The following is a 21,307-nucleotide window of genomic DNA, read 5'->3' as shown; positions in this document are numbered from 1 at the left end:
CCATTCAAGGGGGGATCTCCCTTCTTAGATGTCGGTGATAGTAGTGTTGCAGATGGACAGTTGGTAAGCATGCACTCATGTGTGTAGTGAAACACAGATGAGTGCATGCAATAGCAACTGAACATTTAGAAACATTTAAGATAGAGCTGATAGCGATAGCAACTGAACATTTTGAAAAATTAAAGATAGAGCTCATAGCGGATCTATTTGAGGCGCAGGGGCGGCGCAAAGAGGGTCGCATCCTCCCCGTCTTAATCACGGGACATGCTTCCTCCGACACATGTGTACCCAGCCCACCACTTCTTTTCACCTGGCAGCGCGGACTCTCACTGGGAGAGTGTAACGTGTGGAAGGTCACACTACCTCCCTCCAGATCCTTCCCTCTCTGTGCAGGCGCCCCGACCGAACTGTAGGAGTCGCTGTTTACAACGACCCGGACCCACCCACCGGCTTCCCTCCCGCTGACTCTGCCAATCGAGCCAGTATGACGGCCGGCCAAGCCGGAGGCAACGCTGACAGCCGGATTCGATACCAGTGGTGTCTCTTGCGTTGGTGACGAGCGCTTAGTCCGCTGCGCCACCCAGCCGCTTATGTTAAATTGCATCTGAATCGGGAGATGATCTTCTCTCCGTTGCACAAAAGCTGGCTGGCAGACGCATTGAATAATCTACTCCAGTACGCACTCCCGAAAGTCTGTAAACTTGCGCATAACGGAGTATAGAGAGAAGGATTTATAGCAGAGGTCCCCAACCATCGGGTCGCGGACCGGTACCTGGCCGTGGATAATTTGGTAGCGGGCCGCAAAGAATTTTTTTTTTTGTCCACTTTTTTCTCCTTATTTTCAATTTTTCTCCCATCCCAATTTCATATTGCCAATTCTCCCCTCCCCTGTCTTGAACGTTGCTAGACTATGCCCCACACTGGTCGGTTGTAGTGAGGATAAAAGCCTTGCATCACGTGTCCCCTCCGGTACACAAGGAGGCAGCCTGTCGCATCTTTTCACCAGACAGCGCGGACTCTCAGTGGCGAGGAGTAACGCGTGGGAGGCTCACGCTGCCCCCGATACTTCCTGTCTCTGCTGTGCAGGCGTCCCCCAACCGACCTGTAGGAGTCACTGTCCACAACGTCCAATCCCCACCCATCGACTTCCACCCACTACCTCTGCCAATTGAGATAGTATGACGACTGGCCCAAGCCGCAGGCAATGCTGACACCGGGATTCGAGACCGGAGTCTCTTGCATTGGTGACGAGTGCAATCTCCGCTACGCCACCTAGCCGCCCCTAAAGAATTAAGTTTTTTTTTAAAGAAATGTATTTTATTTTCATTGGTCTTCCGGGTATTTTACTTTGAAAAATGGCCACTTCCTGCCTGTGCCTCACTCTTTTTCGTAAAATAAGTATCCTGCCATAATGCTCCCCTTCGCGTAATTCACTAACAGCTTGCGCTGTGGTTGAGACTAAGTGAGACATGATTATAATCCAGTTTTTATGCACAGAGTCTCCCGAACACATAGACAGCGTACATACGCTGAGCTATGGTAACTTTCACACACTGTAAGCCTCTTTTATGTCATCATCACTAGGCCAATGAGAATGCTTCTTCAGAAATAGCAGCAGTATACACAAGACCAAATAAGAAATAGGTATCGGTCACATAGTTAGGGTTACTTGGATTACAGCTGAGCTCAACACAGACTCCGTTGTATAGGTCCACAAGAATGTATGACATTCCCTGCATGAACACACATCAGAATACAGGGCCAACACAGTAAATAACAGTTGATTGTACACAATTGTTTAAAGGCGACATGCATTATAAATGTCATTTTTCAGTCTCTAGCATTGTATTATAGTAATAGGAGTTAGTATCAATGTGTTTTAGTGTCTAAATAAAACATATTGGCGGATTGCTCTGATTCAGCTCAGATAATTTCCTGCTCCAGTAAATTAGGCCATCCTGATTTGAAGGCCTGAATGACGTTACTCAGGCTCTGGGTAGCAGACAGTGATGTGATTGGCTCTGTGGTTGTAGCTAATGCCCGCCCACAATCTACCTAGACTGACTGTACACAGCGAGTGGAAACCACTTCCTCATACTCTGCATGCACTCTGGAGGGAGAGAGAGAGAGAGAGAGAGAGAGAGAGAGAGATAGAGAGCACTTGGGGGGGGGGGGGGGGGGACCTGCCGTGCGGCATGCAATCTGCAGGGAGAGAGAGAGAGAGAGAGATAGAGAGCACTTGGGGGGGGGGGGGGGGGGGAACTGCCGCGCGGCACACACCCCCAAACGAGAGATTGAAAGAAAGAAAAAAAGGAAGAGAGGGAGGAAGGGAGGCCCCCCCCACAAGCTGCCGTGGCACACCCGAGAGGGAGAGAAAGGAAGAGAGGGGGCTTATCAGACAATAACGGTCTCTCTCTCTCTCTCTCTCTCTCTCTCTCTCTCTCTCATGGAATTATAGATAGATATGGTAGAATTTATAGATACTGTAGATACTTTTATGGATAGTCTTATTAGCAAAAAACCTGCTAAATCCTGACAGCACCTACCCCCTACCAGTGAATGCTTCTCACCTGCAAAAGGTGTTAGGTGGGGGAGGGGATAGGTGGCAATGGCCAGTGGGTATTTGTAGCTCTGCATGAGGCTCTGTAGCTCAAAACGGGCTATTGTGTTATCAACTTTGTTAATAAGACATATTGAAAAGTATCCGCCCGATTTGTACAAGTGATGGCTTATTTTGTAGGTAAGAACTTGTACTTTGATATAATGTAAAAAAAAATTGGAAGCTTTAGGTGGGAGTTGTTTATATTTAGGTGGGAGTTGTAGTTTATATTTAGGGGAGAGTTGTAGTTTATTTGTCAGACACTGACCTCCATGATGTCTTTGATGACTGGGGTCCACCTGGACAGGTTGTATGTTTCTTCCTGGGAACGATCTCGTCTGGGCGGCTTACGGGAAAACAGGCTCGGCTAAAAACATGAAGGCAAACAGTGACTAAATATATAATATACAGTATATAAATATAAACACACATGAAAATATTAATCATATCAAACACTGACTAAATATTAGGGGTGGGACGATACATAGATCCAGATCGATATATCGATCTATTATCAATGATCCAATAGGATCGATGCAACGTAAAAAGATCGGTTCATATTGCGATACTCTTATTTTGAAAATCCTGTGGAGTCGTATCCGCTCAACAGCACAGCAGTAGCATCTGAAACGCGTGTAGACATTACATTCAGAGCAAGGCTACATAGTGTGCCTATTTTGCTACCCAAAACAAGTCCCTGCTGTTTTATTCTGCAACGGGTCAAATGCATCTAACATGCTTTGCAATCCTCGCCATTCCCGACTCTTGGGGCTCTAGTTCCGTCAATCATTTGGCGATCTTGAAAATGATTGGACAGGGTTGTAGCCAATGAGTGTGGCTTTCCAATGATATCCTAGCCGGGGATGTACGAATCAGGAATATGGGTGAAAAGTTACGAGAGAAAACAGGACGAGAAAAAACGCAGAATGAATTTAAGTCTATGAGAAAACTGAGCTTTTCTTTTGTACACAGTTTACCAAAATCACTCCTAATCACTCATTTCTGAACGAATCTTTCTGAAATTTGGACATGTACTACATAAGACTTCAGGCTATGGATCTCGGGAGGTTTTAAGCCATATGAATGTCTGGGGAAATACTACTTCTGGACTACTAACTACTACAGAAAAACTTGAGTAACAAAGTTTTTCTACAACTCATGTTCAGACCTATGTTACTCTATTTCATTAGCACTAAAAGTGATCTTTCTTTATTGTATCATAAACTTCAGAATGTTATCTTTCAAAAGAGACTTATGCATGTGCTATAAGTATAAAGTATAGTATTTTGGTTTGCAAAAAAGGTATGCAGTCCTCAAAAACAAAAACAAAAATGGCCACTTTTCTGCCCGCATGTTAAGAGGTTTAAAGACCGAAATTAACGTTACGTTAGCTAACAAGCTAACCCTGATCAGAGCCATAGAGAGAACAGCAGAGTGGGGACTGGGGAAGGGCATTCTCCATGTGTGTGTGTGTGTGTGTGTGTGTGTGTGTGTGTGTGTGTGTGTGTGTGTGCGTGTGTGTGTGTGTGTGTGTGTGCGTGCGTGCGTGCGTGCGTGCATGCATGCGTGCATGCATGCATTTGTAAAGACCAGATGAAGTCAGACGAGTACCGTAATTCCTCTAATAGTGACCCGGGCTTGTATTTGCTTAAACTGTAGCGGGTACCAGGCTTTTATTAGGAGGAGGCATGTATAAGAGAGAGGCCTATATTTCTAATTTTCAAACAGATCATAATGAATAAATCAACATTTTGTGTCAGTTTGAACCCAGTAAAATGTACTGGGTTCATTTATTGAAACCAAGTACTGTATGAAATAGTAAACAGTGCAATTACAGGTGGTCACTGGTCATTTCAACGTTTTCAAAGTGAAATCAAGTAACTAGCTCAGTATGCAGCTCAGTATATTAGTAACCCGGCTTGTATTAGGAGGTCGGCTTATAATTGCTTAGCTCAAGAGCGCACCCGGCCATTAATAGAGACCCGGCTTGTATTTGAATACCGGTCACCATTAGAGGAATTCCGGTATATTATATTGATAGTACATTTACTGAGGATGGACAGATAATGTTGATATTTAAACAAAGAATTAGGGATGCTCGATATTGGCTTTTTTACCGATACCGATATACTGATATTGTCCAACTCTTAATTTCCGATACCTTATTCATGATCATCATGCAACATAAAACAATTATAGGAACAGTTTGGGAGAGGAAGGGGTTTTAGGTTGCGTGTTGTGAGTTGTGAGTTCCAAAAGAATTTACTTAAAGTTGAAAGCTCAATATATTAAAACGTGGCACTTTACAGTGAACAGGAGGTCTATTTGTATTAAAAACAATAGATTGTTTTTAATTTAAATGTCTGGAAGAGTTCACAAATAAAAATGTCAAATGATATTTCCGTTGCCTTTTTTGAGTTGATCTAAATGTTACCGATTGTGTTAAATGGGCATATAATAACGTCTCATATCGATCGCAGGCACCTGAATCGAATAGTATCGTATCGTGGCAGACTGTGTGATATCGGCAAATATTGTATCGTTGTCCAAAGAATCGATATCGTATCGTGATGATTTCCACCCCTACTAAATATATATAAACACACAGGAAAATATGTATCATATCTAACAGTGACTAAATATATAATATATATAAATACACACATGTGAAAATATGTATCATATCAAACAGTGACTAAATATATAATATATATAAATAAACACATGTGAAAATATGGATCATATCAAACAGTGACTTAAATATATAATATATATGTATATATATATGTATATATATAAACAACACACATGAAAATATGTATCATATAAAACAATGAGATGAATATAAACACAGATGAAAATATGTATCATACAGTTGATATGATGGGCAGATTAGTTAATGTATTCATTGATAATGGATCATACCATTGATATGATGGGGAGATTAGTTAATGTATTCATTGATAATGGATCATACCATTGATATGATGGGGAGATTAGTTCATGTATTCATTGATAATGGATCATACCATTGATATGATGGGGAGATTAGTTCATGTATTCATTGATAATGGATCATACCGTTGATATGATGGGGACACCCAGTTCCTTCCAGTTCAGAATAAACTCTCTGTCATCTTCGATCTTCACATGTTGAATCAACTTATTCAGATTCTCTTCTGTCGTTCCTATTAACAAACACACAGTTATAAATACCATTATAGTTATATTATACCAAATTAGGGCTGCAACGATGAGTTGACCATTGAATTGTGTAATTAATGTTTTCCTGGTAAATTAATCATTTTAGATGAATCGACTAATAGATTAAATGATCGACAGATTAATCAATAACAAAATCATCGTTAGTTGCAGCCCTACATCAAATACTCCACTTGAGTCTATCTAAGCAAGTATATCTAAGCAAGTCAAGTCTCTAGTCTTTGAACATAGAGTCCAAGTCAAGTCTCAGATCACAAATCAAATCTCAAGTCTCTTTTTGGAATAATAAGAGTTTAATCTGCTGTGCATCAGGATTTTTTTTCTCAGGCTAGCTGCTCCATTAATTACAGAGCAAATAACACATATGTACCGGTATGTATTCTTTCATTGTCAACCGGCATAGTTCCTAGTACCTGGAAAAGAGGTCAGGTAACCAGACCGTGCTCCCAGATTTCACCAGCATGGCACAAGATATTACACCTTGTTTACTTGTATCCTGTACAATACGGTTTCTATATGAAGCCATTGTTGGAGATCTTGCCCCTTATATCACTGCATTATTAGACTGGACCTCTGGACCTCACAATCGCTCCCATGATCATCTTACACCTCAGACCCCCAGAGTCTACACTGAACTAGAAGACATCCGCTTTCAGCTTCTGTGCCTCTGACATGTGGAACATCTTGTACCTTAAAACTCAACGTATTAGTATCCTTTTTGTTCTTTTACTTTTTATTTGTTAAATTGATTTACTTTCTCATTGTTTTGTATTTAGTTTGTGCTGCATTTCTCAACATCATCTGAAATTAGATGCATTCTATGATTTCCGAGACTAAATAAATAGGGATGCCCCGATCACGTTTTTTGCCACCGATACCGATCACCGATCGTCGTGAGCCATATCGGCCGATACCGATCGTTTTTGATTAAAAACAAATTAAAAGTTATTTTATATAATTTTATTTTTATAAAATATATATATTATATAATTAGACTTGTACTTGTATTATCTGCGAGACATCGCCACCACGCAACAAGCTCCACTGTCTGTGTGTACTCGAGTAGCCTCCAGCTACTGCCAGGATTCTCCGGAGCTGCACCTGGGCCCTATACTCGAGTAGCCTCGAGCTACGGCAAGGATTCTCCTGCGCTGCAGATGGACCCTATTGATATAACGTTACTGTGCTTTGGTCATATCACATTCAACATGCCCTCAGCTCGAATACGCGTCGAATCAGTGTTATAAAACATTGATATCAGGAGCTATCTGTAGCTACTGCTAGCCGGATATATAACGTTAATATTTAGTATATTTTAGTTCAATGGGACATTTCGTTTTGAACAGTGAACTAACTTGCGCTAACGAGAGCTAACAGGTATCATACACGTACCAGACTATTGCTGGAGCATTTGTTGATATCAGGAGCTATCGGTAGCTAGCCGGCTAGATACCGTTCGGTTAGACAATGCCTCATCATGTATTAAACTAAAAGTGAATAGTTGACTGGGTCATTTTGTAACGTTAGCTCAGGGAGACGCCGTCCTCCCGTCCCACTAGACTAGACTAGACCCGTGTTTACATGCGTGCGGGAGGGGCTGGAGGGATGAGCAGACGCCGCACCACCCGGTGTCCGAGACAGAACTGAGACAGCGAGTGAGATCGGTTTTGACGATCGGCGAAAATAAAGCATTATCACCGATCACTGATCGCATATTTATACTGATTATCGGCCGATAACGATCGGTGGCCGATCGAGCGGGGCATCCCTATAAATAAAGGTTGAATGAATGAATGAATGAACATGCACATACCTGACCTTGTGTGGTAACCCCACCCATCCGTTACTCTAAGCCAGCGGTTCCCAAACTTTTTTGGCCGTGCACCCCCTGTCACCTCCCGACCTAGCTTGCGCACCCCCAAATGGGTTTCTGTTAGAAAAAATTGTTGCTGGTCTCCGTGCACAGATTAAATTTTTAATTTTATCTCTTCCCACGGCGACTATGGATAGGGAATTTCTTTATTTAATTAAAATGTTCACGACAATACTCTGCCAGCATGTTTAATATCCATAATACTAAAGGTTTGACTAAGATTTGTATGACATTTTATTGTAATTTTTTATTTATTTTTTTAACCACCATTAGCCTTTTCATGTCACGCACCACCTAGAGGGCACTCGCGCACCCCTTGGGAACCACTGCTCTAAGCAGCATAAAACAAGCACGTATTGACTAGGCGTGTAACAATGCATCCTAAGGTGATATTTCAACTGCATGGATTTGAAAATGTTAGAATCAATTAGAATCACAATTTTAATGTGTGCAGTAAGCAGTTTGGCCAAAATAAAATATGCTTCTCTCCAGTATGCAGTCCGCTTCCATTCATTGTGCTAAGCTAGGCTAACGTGCAGCCAGATAGCCTTCTACTGAACACACAGAGAGGAAACTGGTATCTATCTTCTTGTCTCTCTCTGGAGAAGACGGTAAGCAAATGTCCCAAAATGTTGGCGTTGTAGTGCTGAAGGATAGAAGTCTGAGGCAGGGTGTCGAAAGACAACGCTAAACGTTTATTTTGCACGAGTAACAACAACACACTGTCTCGTTTACTAGCTAACGGACTAGTTTGCAGACAGGAAAGCAACATTCAATAACGTCCGGGCGGAACCCCTATTCCCAACAACAGTTCCGTGGGTGAATTATGTCTAACCACCACACAAGCCCCCCCCAGAATTCACCCATAGTCAAAATCCCCACGGAATTACAGTATTTCAATAGGCAACCCTGAAAGGATTATTTTTCTAGAAGAGCAACACTAGCCAAAACATAGGCATTGTATGCATAAAAGGGGCAAAAGCTAAAGTTAAGTGACTGTTACTTTTGTAGCAGTAGTTCAATGTCACTGCCTTTTTTATTAGGCCTAGTTGTTGGCTACAACTTTGCTACAGTAGGCATTAATCAGGTAATACATAAAATGTCTGAAATCTAAAATCTGGCACTTTTTGGGAATAAAATATCCTATTAACTTAAAGCTTTGTGTATTGTTTTTATTGACCTATAATCCATTCATGCTGAGTGAATCAGTTCCCCCAGCCACATTTGCGTATAAATTTTTTTGGGGGAATTAACCGATAGAAAATGTATCGAATCGTGGTCAAATGGAGATTTCATGATGCATTGAACCGTTGCCTGAAGAATCGTAATCGAATCGTTACACCCCTACTTATTGGCTATCTGACCCAACTCTGATGTAAAGTAAAGGGCCAATGTATGTAATTAGTACTTTCATCATTCTATACATATCCAACTGGTTTAAGGATCAAACCAAATCTCAAAACACACATGGAATCAATATGTGTGTCTGTATCACATCAACCGATGCCACTGACACAGTGAGATGACGTGGAAACACTAGTTCAGTGTTTAGAACAAGTACTTTCAGTGTAATAAATGGTTGTGGAGGGGTTGGCTTGGAGGCCTACCGTTGAGGCTGAATATGTAGAGCAGGACAGCTCGGATCTTGTCGTAGGTGCTGTAGGGGTGGAGCAGCACAGGCAGCAGCGTGCGCATCGGGTCCTTCACCTTCTGCCCGTCCACGTCTGAGCCCACTGCCAGATCCTATAGGACAACACGCAGGATTACACATTAACTACTGCATTGCCAGATCCTATAGGACAACACGCAGGATTACACATTAACTACTGCATTACCAGATCCTATAGGACAACACGCTGGATTACACATTAACTACTGCATTACCAGATCCTATAGGACAACACGCAGGATTACACATTAACTACTGCATTGCCAGATCCTATAGGACAACATGCTGGATTACACATTAACTACTGCATTACCAGATCCTATAGGACAACACACGGGATTACACATTAACTACTGCATTACCAGATCCTATAGGACAACACGCAGGATTACACATTAACTACTGCATTACCAGATCCTATAGGACAACACACGGGATTACACATTAACTACTGCATTGCCAGATCCTATAGGACAACACGCGGGATTATACATTAACTACTGCATTACCAGATCCTATAGGACAACACGCAGGATTACACATTAACTACTGCATTGCCAGATCCTATAGGACAACACGCGGGATTACACATTAACTACTGCATTGCCAGATCCTATAGGACAACACGCGGGATTACACATTAACTACTGCATTGCCAGATCCTATAGGACAACACGCGGGATTACACATTAACTACTGCATTACCAGATCCTATAGGACAACACGCGGGATTACACATTAACTACTGCATTACCAGATCCTATAGGACAACACGCGGGATTACACATTAACTACTGCATTACCAGATCCTATAGGACAACACACTGGATTACAGATTAACTACTGCATTACCAGATCCTATAGGACAACATGCTGGATTACACATTAACTACTGCATTACCAGATCCTATAGGACAACACGCAGGATTACACATTAACTACTGCATTACCAGATCCTATAGGACAACACGCGGGATTACACATTAACTACTGCATTACCAGATCCTATAGGACAACACACTGGATTACACATTAACTACTGCATTACCAGATCCTATAGGACAACACGCAGGATTACACATTAACTACTGCATTACCAGATCCTATAGGACAACATGCTGGATTACACATTAACTACTGCATTGCCAGATCCTATAGGACAACATGCTGGATTACAGATTAACTACTGCGGGAGGGTCATCAAAGAGAAGTCGCCTATTCTCAGTCCTTGCCCCACAATGGTGGAATGAACTACCCACCCCAGTTAGGACAGCCGAAACACGTCCAATCTTTCGCCGTCGACTAAAGACTCACTTCTTCAACCATTATCTGAATTAAAAAAAAAAAAAAAAAAAAAAAAAAAAAATCTAACCCTAACTAACCATACTGTCATGCACTTGTCCTAATAAACTAACCTACACTGTAGCACTCAACACTTTGATGAACATTGTTACTCAGCTGATAGAGTTGTGCTCTTCCTGATGGCTTGTCGTACAGAACTTGTAAGTCGCTTTACAACATGCTGGATTACACATTAACTACTGCATTACCAGATCCTATAGGACAACACGCTGGATTAGAGATTAACTACTGCATTACCAGATCCTATAGGACAGGGGTGTCAAACTCATTTTCACAGAGGGCCACATCAGCATTATGGTTGCCCTCAAAGGGCCAAAGACCGTATAAATGTTAATGTAATGTAAAATAAATGTAGCTACACATTTACATATTGTTAAACATGGTGTTTCTGTATTTATTACTTATTCAAGTTATACATATTGCATATTCATTTGCATAAATGTAAAAATATATGTTAGCTTATGTTATTTTAACAAATAATTTTAGTTTATCAGTACCCCATATTACTCCATCAATCAATGATCAAACCATTCAAGTAAATAACAAAGAAGAATATCATCAAATACAAGCTATGACATTAAGTTTGTTCAACACCTTTTTGTCACAGTCAAGAGGGGCAGAACTAACAACTGTGAGCTGCAAAGAACACGTGGGACAGATGTAGCAGATGTTACAAAAACAAATGGCTGCACACAACCTTGCAGAGGCCATACAGTACATCCAACTAATGGAAGATAGTTTAATTAACTTTAATTAACAGATTGCAGAATGGGTACAGTACAGTACAGCTCAATACACACAATTGTTAAGGGGATGCAGACCAGAGAAAGACTTTCGACTTGTTTACATCAGGGTCCCCCATTTTCAATTCGTAATGAAATTGCTATTATGTGTCTGCATGAACACACAACTGTAACTGTACTCAAAAATAACAAAATAAGGGTTGTCTCAGTTCACAACTATATTGGTCAAGTTTTGGGTGGGACTTGTTTGCGTCCCTACAGCTTCTTATTCAATTGAGCGAGATGCTCGGTTATGTCACACAGCCAGTTTGCATCTGACAGTTCAGACAATATTTCTTCAACCCTTTGTTACCTATTCCGCCTGGATCTTTTTTGTATTTTGGGCTGTAAAATTGTCAAAGAATGTCTGAGGAGTAAGTGCTTTTGGCTTTTTTCCTTTGTTACCTTTGTTTTTTTTTTACCTGAGCTCTTGGGGGGCCACATCAAATGACGTGGCGGGCCGGATTTGGCCCGCGGGCCGTGAGTTTGACACCTATGCTATAGGACAACACACTGGATTACAGATTAACTACTGCATTACCAGATCCTATAGGACAACACGCTGGATTACAGATTAACTATTGCATTACCAGATCCTATAGGACAACACGCTGGATTACAGATTAACTATTGCATTACCAGATCCTATAGGACAACACGCTGGATTACAGATTAACTATTGCATTACCAGATCCTATAGGACAACACATTGGATTACAGATTAACTATTGCATTACCAGATCCTATAGGACAACACGCTGGATTACACATTAACTATTGCAGAGGTGAATTACCACATTACCAGGTCCTATAGGATTAGGTGAACTACCACATTACCAGGTCCTATAGGATTAGAGGTGAACTACCACATTGCCAGGTCCTATAGGATTAGAGGTGAACTACCACATTGCCAGGTCCTATAGGATTAGAGGTGAACTACCACATTGCCAGGTCCTATAGGATTAGAGGTGAACTACCACATTGCCAGGTCCTATAGGATTAGAGGTGAACTACCACATTGCCAGGTCCTATAGGATGTATACCACTCTACCTGTTCAGCTTTACACAGCTTCTCCACATTCTTCTGGAAGTGGTTCATACAGTCCTCTGTTAGGTTCAGGTGGACCGTTTTCTGGAGGGGGAGGAGGAACTTTATTATTTCATACATGTAACCCTAACCCTAACTCTAACCCTAACTCTAACCCTCTAACACAGGGCTGTACATAAACTTTTTTTGCACATAGCACTGGTGCTACAGAGGTTGATAGTTTTGTAGCACAGGCCAAAATCTTGTAGCACAAGTATAAAACGTCTCTAAAATCTCTCAAAACAACCACAAGTAGTGCAGTTCATCACTTAAATAGGTATGTGACTGTCAAAGGACATGACTCTTGCATACAGGGCACATAAAATCCAAACCTTAACAAGAAATGTTTTCAGACAATCGATTCACTTCACAGGCACATTTCCCCCCTCACACATAGGCTATCGCACAGGTGCTACTGCAGTAAATTCATTCATCGCACAGACTGATGTTTTTGTAGCATGTGCAACATATATATTGCACTGTACAGCCCTGCTCCAACACCACCCATCTAACCATAACCCTCTAACCCCAACCCTCTAAACCTCTAAACCTAACCATCCAACATCACCCAACTAACCATAACCCTCTAACCCCAACCCTCTAAACCTCTAACCCTAACCATCTAACATCACCCAACTAACCATAACCCTGAAACCCCAACGATCTAAACCTCTAACCCTAACAACCCTACTACTATTCTCCTCACTACTAGTTACTACTATTCTCCTCACTACTAGTTACTACTATTCTCCTCACTACTAGTTACTACTATTCTCCTCACTACTAGTTACTACTAGTCTAGTCTCCTCACTACTAGTTAATACTAGTCTCCTCACTACTCGTTAATACTAGTCTCCTCACTACTAGTTAATATTAGTCTCCTCACTACTAGTTAATATTAGTCTCCTCACTACTAGTTAATACTAGTCTCCTCACTACTAGTTAATACTAGTCTCCTCACTACTAGTTAATATTAGTCTCCTCACTACTAGTTAATATTAGTCTCCTCACTACTAGTTACTACTAGTCTCCTCACTACTAGTCTAGTCTCCTCACTACTAGTTAATATTAGTCTCCTCACTACTAGTCTCCTCACTCCTAGTTACTACTAGTATAGTCTCCTCACTACTAGTCTCCTCACTACTAGTCTAGTCTCCTCACTACTAGTTAATATTAGTCTCTTCACTACTAGTCTCCTCACTCCTAGTTACTACTAGTATAGTCTCCTCACTACTAGTATAGTCTCCTCACTACTAGTCTCCTCACTCCTAGTTACTACTAGTATAGTCTCCTCACTACTAGTATAGTCTCCTCACTACTAGTTACCTGATCCAGCTGCTTTCTGAATGAAGGCATCTTCTTCATCAGCTGTGAAAGCCCACTGATGGATATCTGCAACAGAGAAACAGAGACTGTGATCAAGCATATTAGTCATAACCTACTAGACAGACTAGTCAACGGTCATAAACACAAGACAACAGACTAGTCAACGGTCATAAACACAAGACAACAGACTAGTCAACGGTCATAAACACAAGACAACAGACTAGTCAACAGTCATAAACACAAGACAACAGACTAGTCAACGGTCATAAACACAAGACAACAGACTAGTCAACGGTCATAAACACAAGACAACAGACTAGTCAACAGTCATAAACACAAGACAACAGACTAGTCAACTGTCCCTTTCAGCATGGCTGCCTGTAAACATTGATAAAACATTTTAATATTGATCAATTATATTACTGTTCCACTGTGACTTGTCCACATGATCCAGAAATAAGACATACATATATCATATATCAACACATAGCAACCATTTGTTCTTCCAACATAGAGGACAAACAGGCATTCTAAGAATTCTGTGAAAAGCCTCGGTTGTCAAATTCCACGAGTGAAGCCTATTGGTAACAAACCTCCCCATCTGGCTGCTTCTTATTAGAAATATATTCCATGACTGAAACCCATTAGAATTATAATAAAACACAAGATACTTGTGGCCTAGCAGAACAGATGGCTAACGCTGTCCCTGACGAAGACGGACAGGAGCACTTGGATTGGTCCCGGGGCGCGGCTCACGCTGCAGCCCATGTCTGCTCACGGCTGCCCTTGGGGGGGAAGGACGACGGGATGGGAAAAGTGCAGAGACACATTTCATCTGCGACTCAGTGCATGTGTGTGTTCCTGTGGGTCACCCATCTTGCATGTGTTAATCTGCGTGACAATTAAAGACTTCTTCCCTAATGATAAGGATAAACTCTCAATGAAGAAACCCAATGTGATTTAATGCTCTTCTATTTTGCTGCTATCTATTTTATGCTTGTTGTATATGTCTGCACTTTATGCATTGATCTGCCAATTTTATGCCCGTCTTTTTTTTACTGCTGTGAAGCACTTTGAGCTGCAATTCTTGTATGAAAGGTGCCATACAAATACCGGTAGTTATTATTATTGCCTCTTGCTTTGAAGCTTTGAGCTGCCCTCCCTTTCCTTGACTGAACATTCCTAGGGGACATGCATTGCTATTCCTTGCACTATTTTGGGCAACTTTACACAATTCCTGAGAGTCTATGGAAGACATCTGTAAGTAAAAAAAAAAAAAAAAAAAAATTCATTGTTTTATATTTCTAAAGTATAGTATTCAAAAGCATACATTTTCAGCCTCAGAATTTCAGGCTGTTATTGGATGGGCTCCGCCCATAAGCGCTTTGACAGTCACCCACACAGCGTGATACATACGAGAGAGAGAACGAGCAAGCGAGAAAGGAGAGATGCGTCCCCGACGCTTGAAGCCTTTTTACAACGCATCCGCGTTTCCGGGTTCCCGTTTTGCGCTCTGATTGGCCAGGTCATGTGACATGAGCGCCAATCGTGGGACGGCAAGTTTCTACACTGGTTAAGCTTAGGCACTCTTCGAAGTTGGTTAAGGTTAGAGTTTGTCTTAGAGCGTGATGGCAAGTTCTTTCGCCGGTTAAGCTTAGGCACTCTTTCGAAGTTGGTTAAGGTTAGACTTTGTCTTAGAGCATGGCGATAGAACGCCAGGTAGTTTGCAGGCTGTTCGACACGGAAATGGGCAAACACGCTATTGGGCGCACATGTCACATGACCTGGCCAATCAGAGCGCCGGAAACGCGGATGCGTTGTAAAAAGGCTACACGCGTCCCAGACACACACACAAGTCAAGTTTGTGTGTAAATGCTCCTCCGACGAGGGAGAGAGAGAGGAGAGATGCGTCCCGACACACACGCAGTCAATTTTGTGTGTAAATGAGGGAGAGATGGCGCACACACATTTGTACACACACTTCTGCACGGTCCCGCCGGTCCCTCTCGCTCTCTCCCTCCCTCGCTCATTCTCTGCCTCTGTCAAAACCTGTTTGAGGAAGTGTCGGGTTACACTATGCGCTACAACCATAGAGGGGGGCGTTACTGCAGATCAGCTACTTGCTACGTCGCATTGCGAGTCAAATCAGAACAGCTTAGTTGAGTGAGGGAAGATCTCATGAACTCGAGACTAGACTGATGAGTAAATATGATAATTAACGACAGACCACATTGATATAATCCCCAATTGCTAGGAAACAATGCTAAACACTGGAAAAGGCCATTTATAATGCATGGGACCTTTAACACACGTATATGGATCTTATAAAATGCTGTGCTGACTCTCTCCTTTCTCTTCCTCCTAAGTTGTTCTGCCCTCCTGAGTTCTGCTAACCGACTTCTTAGCTCTTCCTGCAAAACATGAATTCACTCTCTCATCTACTGATGCCTTTCTCCACTGCTTTCTTAGCCGTCTCCTCTAATTCATTAAATTCTCCATTTCATTCTGCAATCTGGACCAAACTGACTGCAATCTCTCCAACCTTTTTCTGTCAATGATTCCAAATCTTTTAGCACATATTCATAAATAATGTCTTCCATCGTCTCTAATGTATTTACTTACCACTGTTCTTTTAGGGATGCACCGAATGGGAAATTCGGCCGAAACCGAATACCGAAAATAGGAAACAGTTGGCCGAAAACTGAAAGGCTGAATATGATTAATATAATTAAAATATATATATATAATGTATCTTTTTTTTACCAAAGTTGTTCAGCTACCCGATTATGGCAAAATACATGATAATGGCAAAACGTAACTTAAATAAATAATATTAATAATCACTATTATGGGTCCATAAAACATTTATTCAGCACTTTTTAATGGATACATTAATTCCAGACTGACTGCTGAAAGATTGTACAATTTAAACATTTTCTCTTTGCATACAACAAAATGTGCATTCAAGTCAAGTGCATTTTCTTTTCATTGTAGGATAACTACAACAAAGTGCATTCAGAACAAAGCAAAGGTGCTTTAAAACTGCATAAAGATCTAGGCCAGTAGATTATAGAAAATAATATCTCTTTTCAAGTCTTACTGGACAAAATAAATAACAAAAAAAATATGAATTAATGTTCTAAATAATACCCCTTCTGCATTAGAAAATCCAGCATTAAAAAAGATATATTTTCAATGTAATGTGTTATGTATTGGGTTAGGTTTGTCCCAGTGCTATTGCCATACTCACCTCGAGTTGGCACGTTGCGATTGCGCACCTGTCAGGGCTCTACAGTGCGACCATATTGCTCGCATATGCCCCTAGAAATATGTGTGTGCGAACCGGAAAAATCAATTACTTATTATTAGAAGATTACAGCCTCAGTCGTGCTTTTTTTTTCTCCGCTGATAAATTGTTAAAAAACTACAAGTCCCACATTGCACTCAAGCCAACGGTCCAATCACAGTAGAGTGACGTGACTGGTTTCAAGGGAAAGAAAGGAAATGACCAATCGGAATCTCTCATTTGCTTGTTTACTTCCTGAAAGTCCGCCATTGCGCTATGCGAGACTTTCCCGAGACAGTAACATTAAGTTTTATGTAACTTATTCTAGTCTTACCAATAGCAATAGATTTTAGAACACCTAGATTTATCGATAGCAATAGTAATATAACGTTAATGCAACAAAACGAATGCCTTGCTTTGTTAATCATAACGTTGATGCAGTAGCGTATGTCATTGTGTTGGCTGTAATCGACCGTCAATCAATGGTCTACCTGACACGCAAACTCATAAACAATGTTTCTGTACTGGAGGTGTACAGTATTTCAATAGGCAACCCTGAAAGGATAATTTTTCTAGAAGAGCAACACTAGCCAAAACATAGGCATTGTATGCATAAAAGGGGCAAAAGCTAAAGTTAAGTGACTGTTACTTTTGTAGCAGTAGTTTGATTTGATAGTTTATTTGATAGGGACAGCACACTTGCCTCAACGACTACCGCCCTGTAGCCCTCACCTCCATAGCCATGAAGTGCTTTGAGAAGCTAGTGAAGGGCTACATCTGTTCCTCCCTCTCCATCAACCTGGACCCTCTGCAATTTGCATATCGCCCCAACAGGTCCACGGAGGACGCCATAGCCCATGTGCTGCACACAGCAGCATCACACCTGGACAAGAGGCAGGGGAACTATGTGAGAATGCTGTTCATCGACTACAGCTCAGCATTCAATACCATAGTCCCCTCCAAACTCATAGCCAAGCTCAGGGACCTGGGCTTGAACTATGACCTCTGCCAGTGGGTCTTGGACTTCCTGACGGGCAGACCCCAGGTGGTAAGAGCCGGCAACTGCACCTCCTCATCCATCACGCTCAACATAGGGGCCCCCCAGGGCTGTGTTCTGAGCCCCCTCCTCTACTCCCTGTACACACATGACTGCGTAGCACAGCGGAACAACAACACCATCATCAAATTTGCTGATGACAGTAGTGGTGGGCCTGATCTCTGCCAACGACGAAAGGGCCTACCTGGAAGAGGTAGAGAACCTGTCACAGTGGTGTCAGGAGAACTGCCTCTCCCTGAACGTCAGCAAAACAAAAGAGATGATTGTGGACTTCAGGAGGTCGGGGGTCAAGGACTACAGCCCCCTCAGCATCGACGGGGCACCGGTTGAGAGAGTGAACAGTTTCAAGTACCTCGGAGCCCACATATCCGAGGACTTGACATGGACCACACACATTGACAGTGTTGTGAAGAAGGCACGACAACGCCTCTACTTCCTCAGGCGCCTAAGGAAGTTCCAAGTCAGTCAGAAGATCCTTAGGAACTTCTACTCATGTACAATAGAGAGCATCCTGACCGGCAACATCACCTCCTGGTTTGGGAATAGCACTGCACAAGACCGTAGCAGACTACAAAGAGTGACACGTTCAGCCGAACGCACAATTGGAGGGGGGCTTCCCACCCTCCAGAACATTTACAACAAGCGGTGCAAGGGGAAGGCTAAGAGAATTATTAAGGACTCGAGCCACCCGAACAACTGCCTCTTTGAACTGCTGCGGTCAGGCAAGCGATACCGGAGTCTTAAGGCGAGCACAGAAAGACTCAGAAGAAGCTTCTATCCCCAGGCCATCAGGCTGCTAAACGAACAATAATCACTATGCAACAACCATCAAATGCACACAGCACACACACCCACACGCACACACTCACTCACTCAAACAAACAACACACTGCAGCACCCACTCTCCACACTTTAGATCACATAAACACACTTACACTTTATATTTATTGATAAAGGATTTGCACTACAACTCGTACACCTACTGTGAATTGTACCTAAATTGCACCTCGTCCCATTTCTCCATTTCTGCCTTGCACTATATAGTATTGTATATTAGTACACTGCACAGTATTGTATATTGTATGGTAACTACGTCTATTCTGCATCGAACATTGTACATATGTCTAAACTGAACACTGTGACCTCATTTTTTTTACTTCTAATTTTACTATGTTATTTTATTTCATACTTATCTTGTCTTGCACAGTCTCTGGAGCGCAACAGTAAGAAGCATTTTGTATAAAAGTATTCTGTACTTCTGTATGACAACTATTAAAGAAACTTGAACTTGAAACTTAATGAACATCAAGTACAAAATACAAAATGTAAACATGCAGGGTTGTAGCAAGAGCTAATTTACACCAGGAGACAGCAAAACTCTTTCAATAAATAAATAGCCTGCTTAGGGTAAAAGCATTGTGACAATCAATGATAAAAACAACAATAAAAACAATACATAAACTAAATCAGATTAAAAATGATCACAGTTCTGGTTTGCCTTAAGATGCAGTTTAAGATGGGTCTTGAACATAGAGTATGTGGGGCACTCTCTAATCACAACTGGTAGGCTATTCCAGTAGTTATCACCTTTAACAGAGAACACAGTTTTAGCAAATGTAGTATACCGAAAAGGCACCTTACAGTCCCCTCTACTGATGGCCCTGGTGGTAATGCCAGTGTCTCCTTTTTGTTTAATGTCCCTGCCTTTTTTATTAGGCCTAGTTGTTGGCTACAACTTAGCCACAGTAGGCATTAATCACTTAATAGTTCAAATGTCTGTGTCCCATTCCCGTTTGCACACACAGATACACACACACAGTGGGCCAGTGACTTTGGTGGTATGTGCTATTGCACAGATGTGTGTCCCGTTCGCGTTTTCCTTAATGCCAAGCAAGCAGTGCAAAAATGCTTCCGCATTCGTCACCGCACGCTAGTGCGGTAAAGCGCCCTTCTTTTCAGACAAATGCTACCGTGCGTGCACCGGCGGCGGCGTGCTCGCTCAGGTGCGTGCGTGCGCCGGCGTGCTCGCGCGAGGTGCCCGCGCATGCGCATGAGATCCCGCCTTGGTTCGACACGAGCGGAGCTCAATATATATAAGTCACCGCCCCTTATTCAGTATCTAGCAATAGCTCAATTGGCAAGGCCACATGGCTGTGGATCCTATGGCTCGTTTGCTGGCGAGTTCGAATCCCATCGAAAATATTTTTTAACGTGATTTTTTTTAACGTGTATTCTTTCGCCGGTTAAGGTTAGGCATGGTTAAGGTTAAGGTTAAGGTTAGGCATTGTTTCGGAGTTGGTTAAGGTTAGAACGGTTAAGTTTAGGCGCTGTTAAGGAGCTGGTTAAGGTTAGAGTTTGTCAAAGAGAATGGCAATATAATTTCTATGGTTAAGGTTAGGCATGGTTAAGGTTAAGGTTAAGGTTAGGCATTGTTTCGGAGTTGGTTAAGGTTAGAACGGTTAAGTTTAGGCGCTGTTAAGGAGCTGGTTAAGGTTAGAGTTTGTCAAAGAGAATGGCAATATAATTTCTATGGTTAAGGTTAGGCATGGTTAAGGTTAAGGTTAAGGTTAGGCATTGTTTCGGAGTTGGTTAAGGTTAGAACGGTTAAGTTTAGGCGTTGTTAAGGAGCTGGTTAAGGTTAGAGTTTGTCAAAGAGAATGGCAATAGACAGCCTATTTCCGCGCGACCTGGGCGCTGGGCGGCGGAAAATGAAAGGCGCATTACTGCACGCCACTACGGTAAATTTTTGCACTGCTTGCTTGGCATAAAGCTACACGCGTCCCGTTCCCGTTTGCACATGCACGCACAGTACAAATATACATTTATTTTTGAAATACTTGAATATACTTGAAATATTTTCACTGTGCTCCTAAATATTTTTGTGTGCTCCTAAATTTCTTTGTGTGCTCCTAAATTTTTTCATTTAGGAGCACATGTGCTCCTTGGGAAAAAGGTTAGCGTAGAGCCCTGTGTTCTCTATGGTTCTAGTTCTCATCTAACTCATAGTGCTGTTCTCTATGGTTCTCATCTAACTCATAGTGCTG

At 41.9% G+C, this 21,307-nt stretch overlaps 1 protein-coding gene across 1 annotated transcript in view; it reads right to left on the bottom strand.

The window, feature by feature from the left end:
- Window positions 1–21,307, bottom strand: part of stxbp3 (syntaxin binding protein 3) — a 101,668-nt gene that overhangs the window by 21,493 nt on the left and 58,868 nt on the right. The window contains exons 12-16 of the mRNA XM_084310932.1: window positions 13,921–13,986; window positions 12,559–12,639; window positions 9,302–9,437; window positions 5,681–5,787; window positions 2,868–2,966 (exon numbers count right to left, since the gene is read on the bottom strand). Of these exons, the coding sequence (XP_084167058.1) occupies window positions 2,868–2,966; window positions 5,681–5,787; window positions 9,302–9,437; window positions 12,559–12,639; window positions 13,921–13,986 (489 nt within the window). The remainder of the gene's footprint in view (window positions 1–2,867; window positions 2,967–5,680; window positions 5,788–9,301; window positions 9,438–12,558; window positions 12,640–13,920; window positions 13,987–21,307) is intronic.

Source organism: Notolepis coatsorum (genome assembly GCF_963971535.1).
Source record: "Notolepis coatsorum genome assembly, chromosome: 3".
Classification (NCBI taxonomy): domain Eukaryota; kingdom Metazoa; phylum Chordata; class Actinopteri; order Aulopiformes; family Paralepididae; genus Notolepis; species Notolepis coatsorum.
Note: the sequence above shows the minus strand (reverse complement) of the source record. Positions and strands in the feature narration are given on the sequence as shown.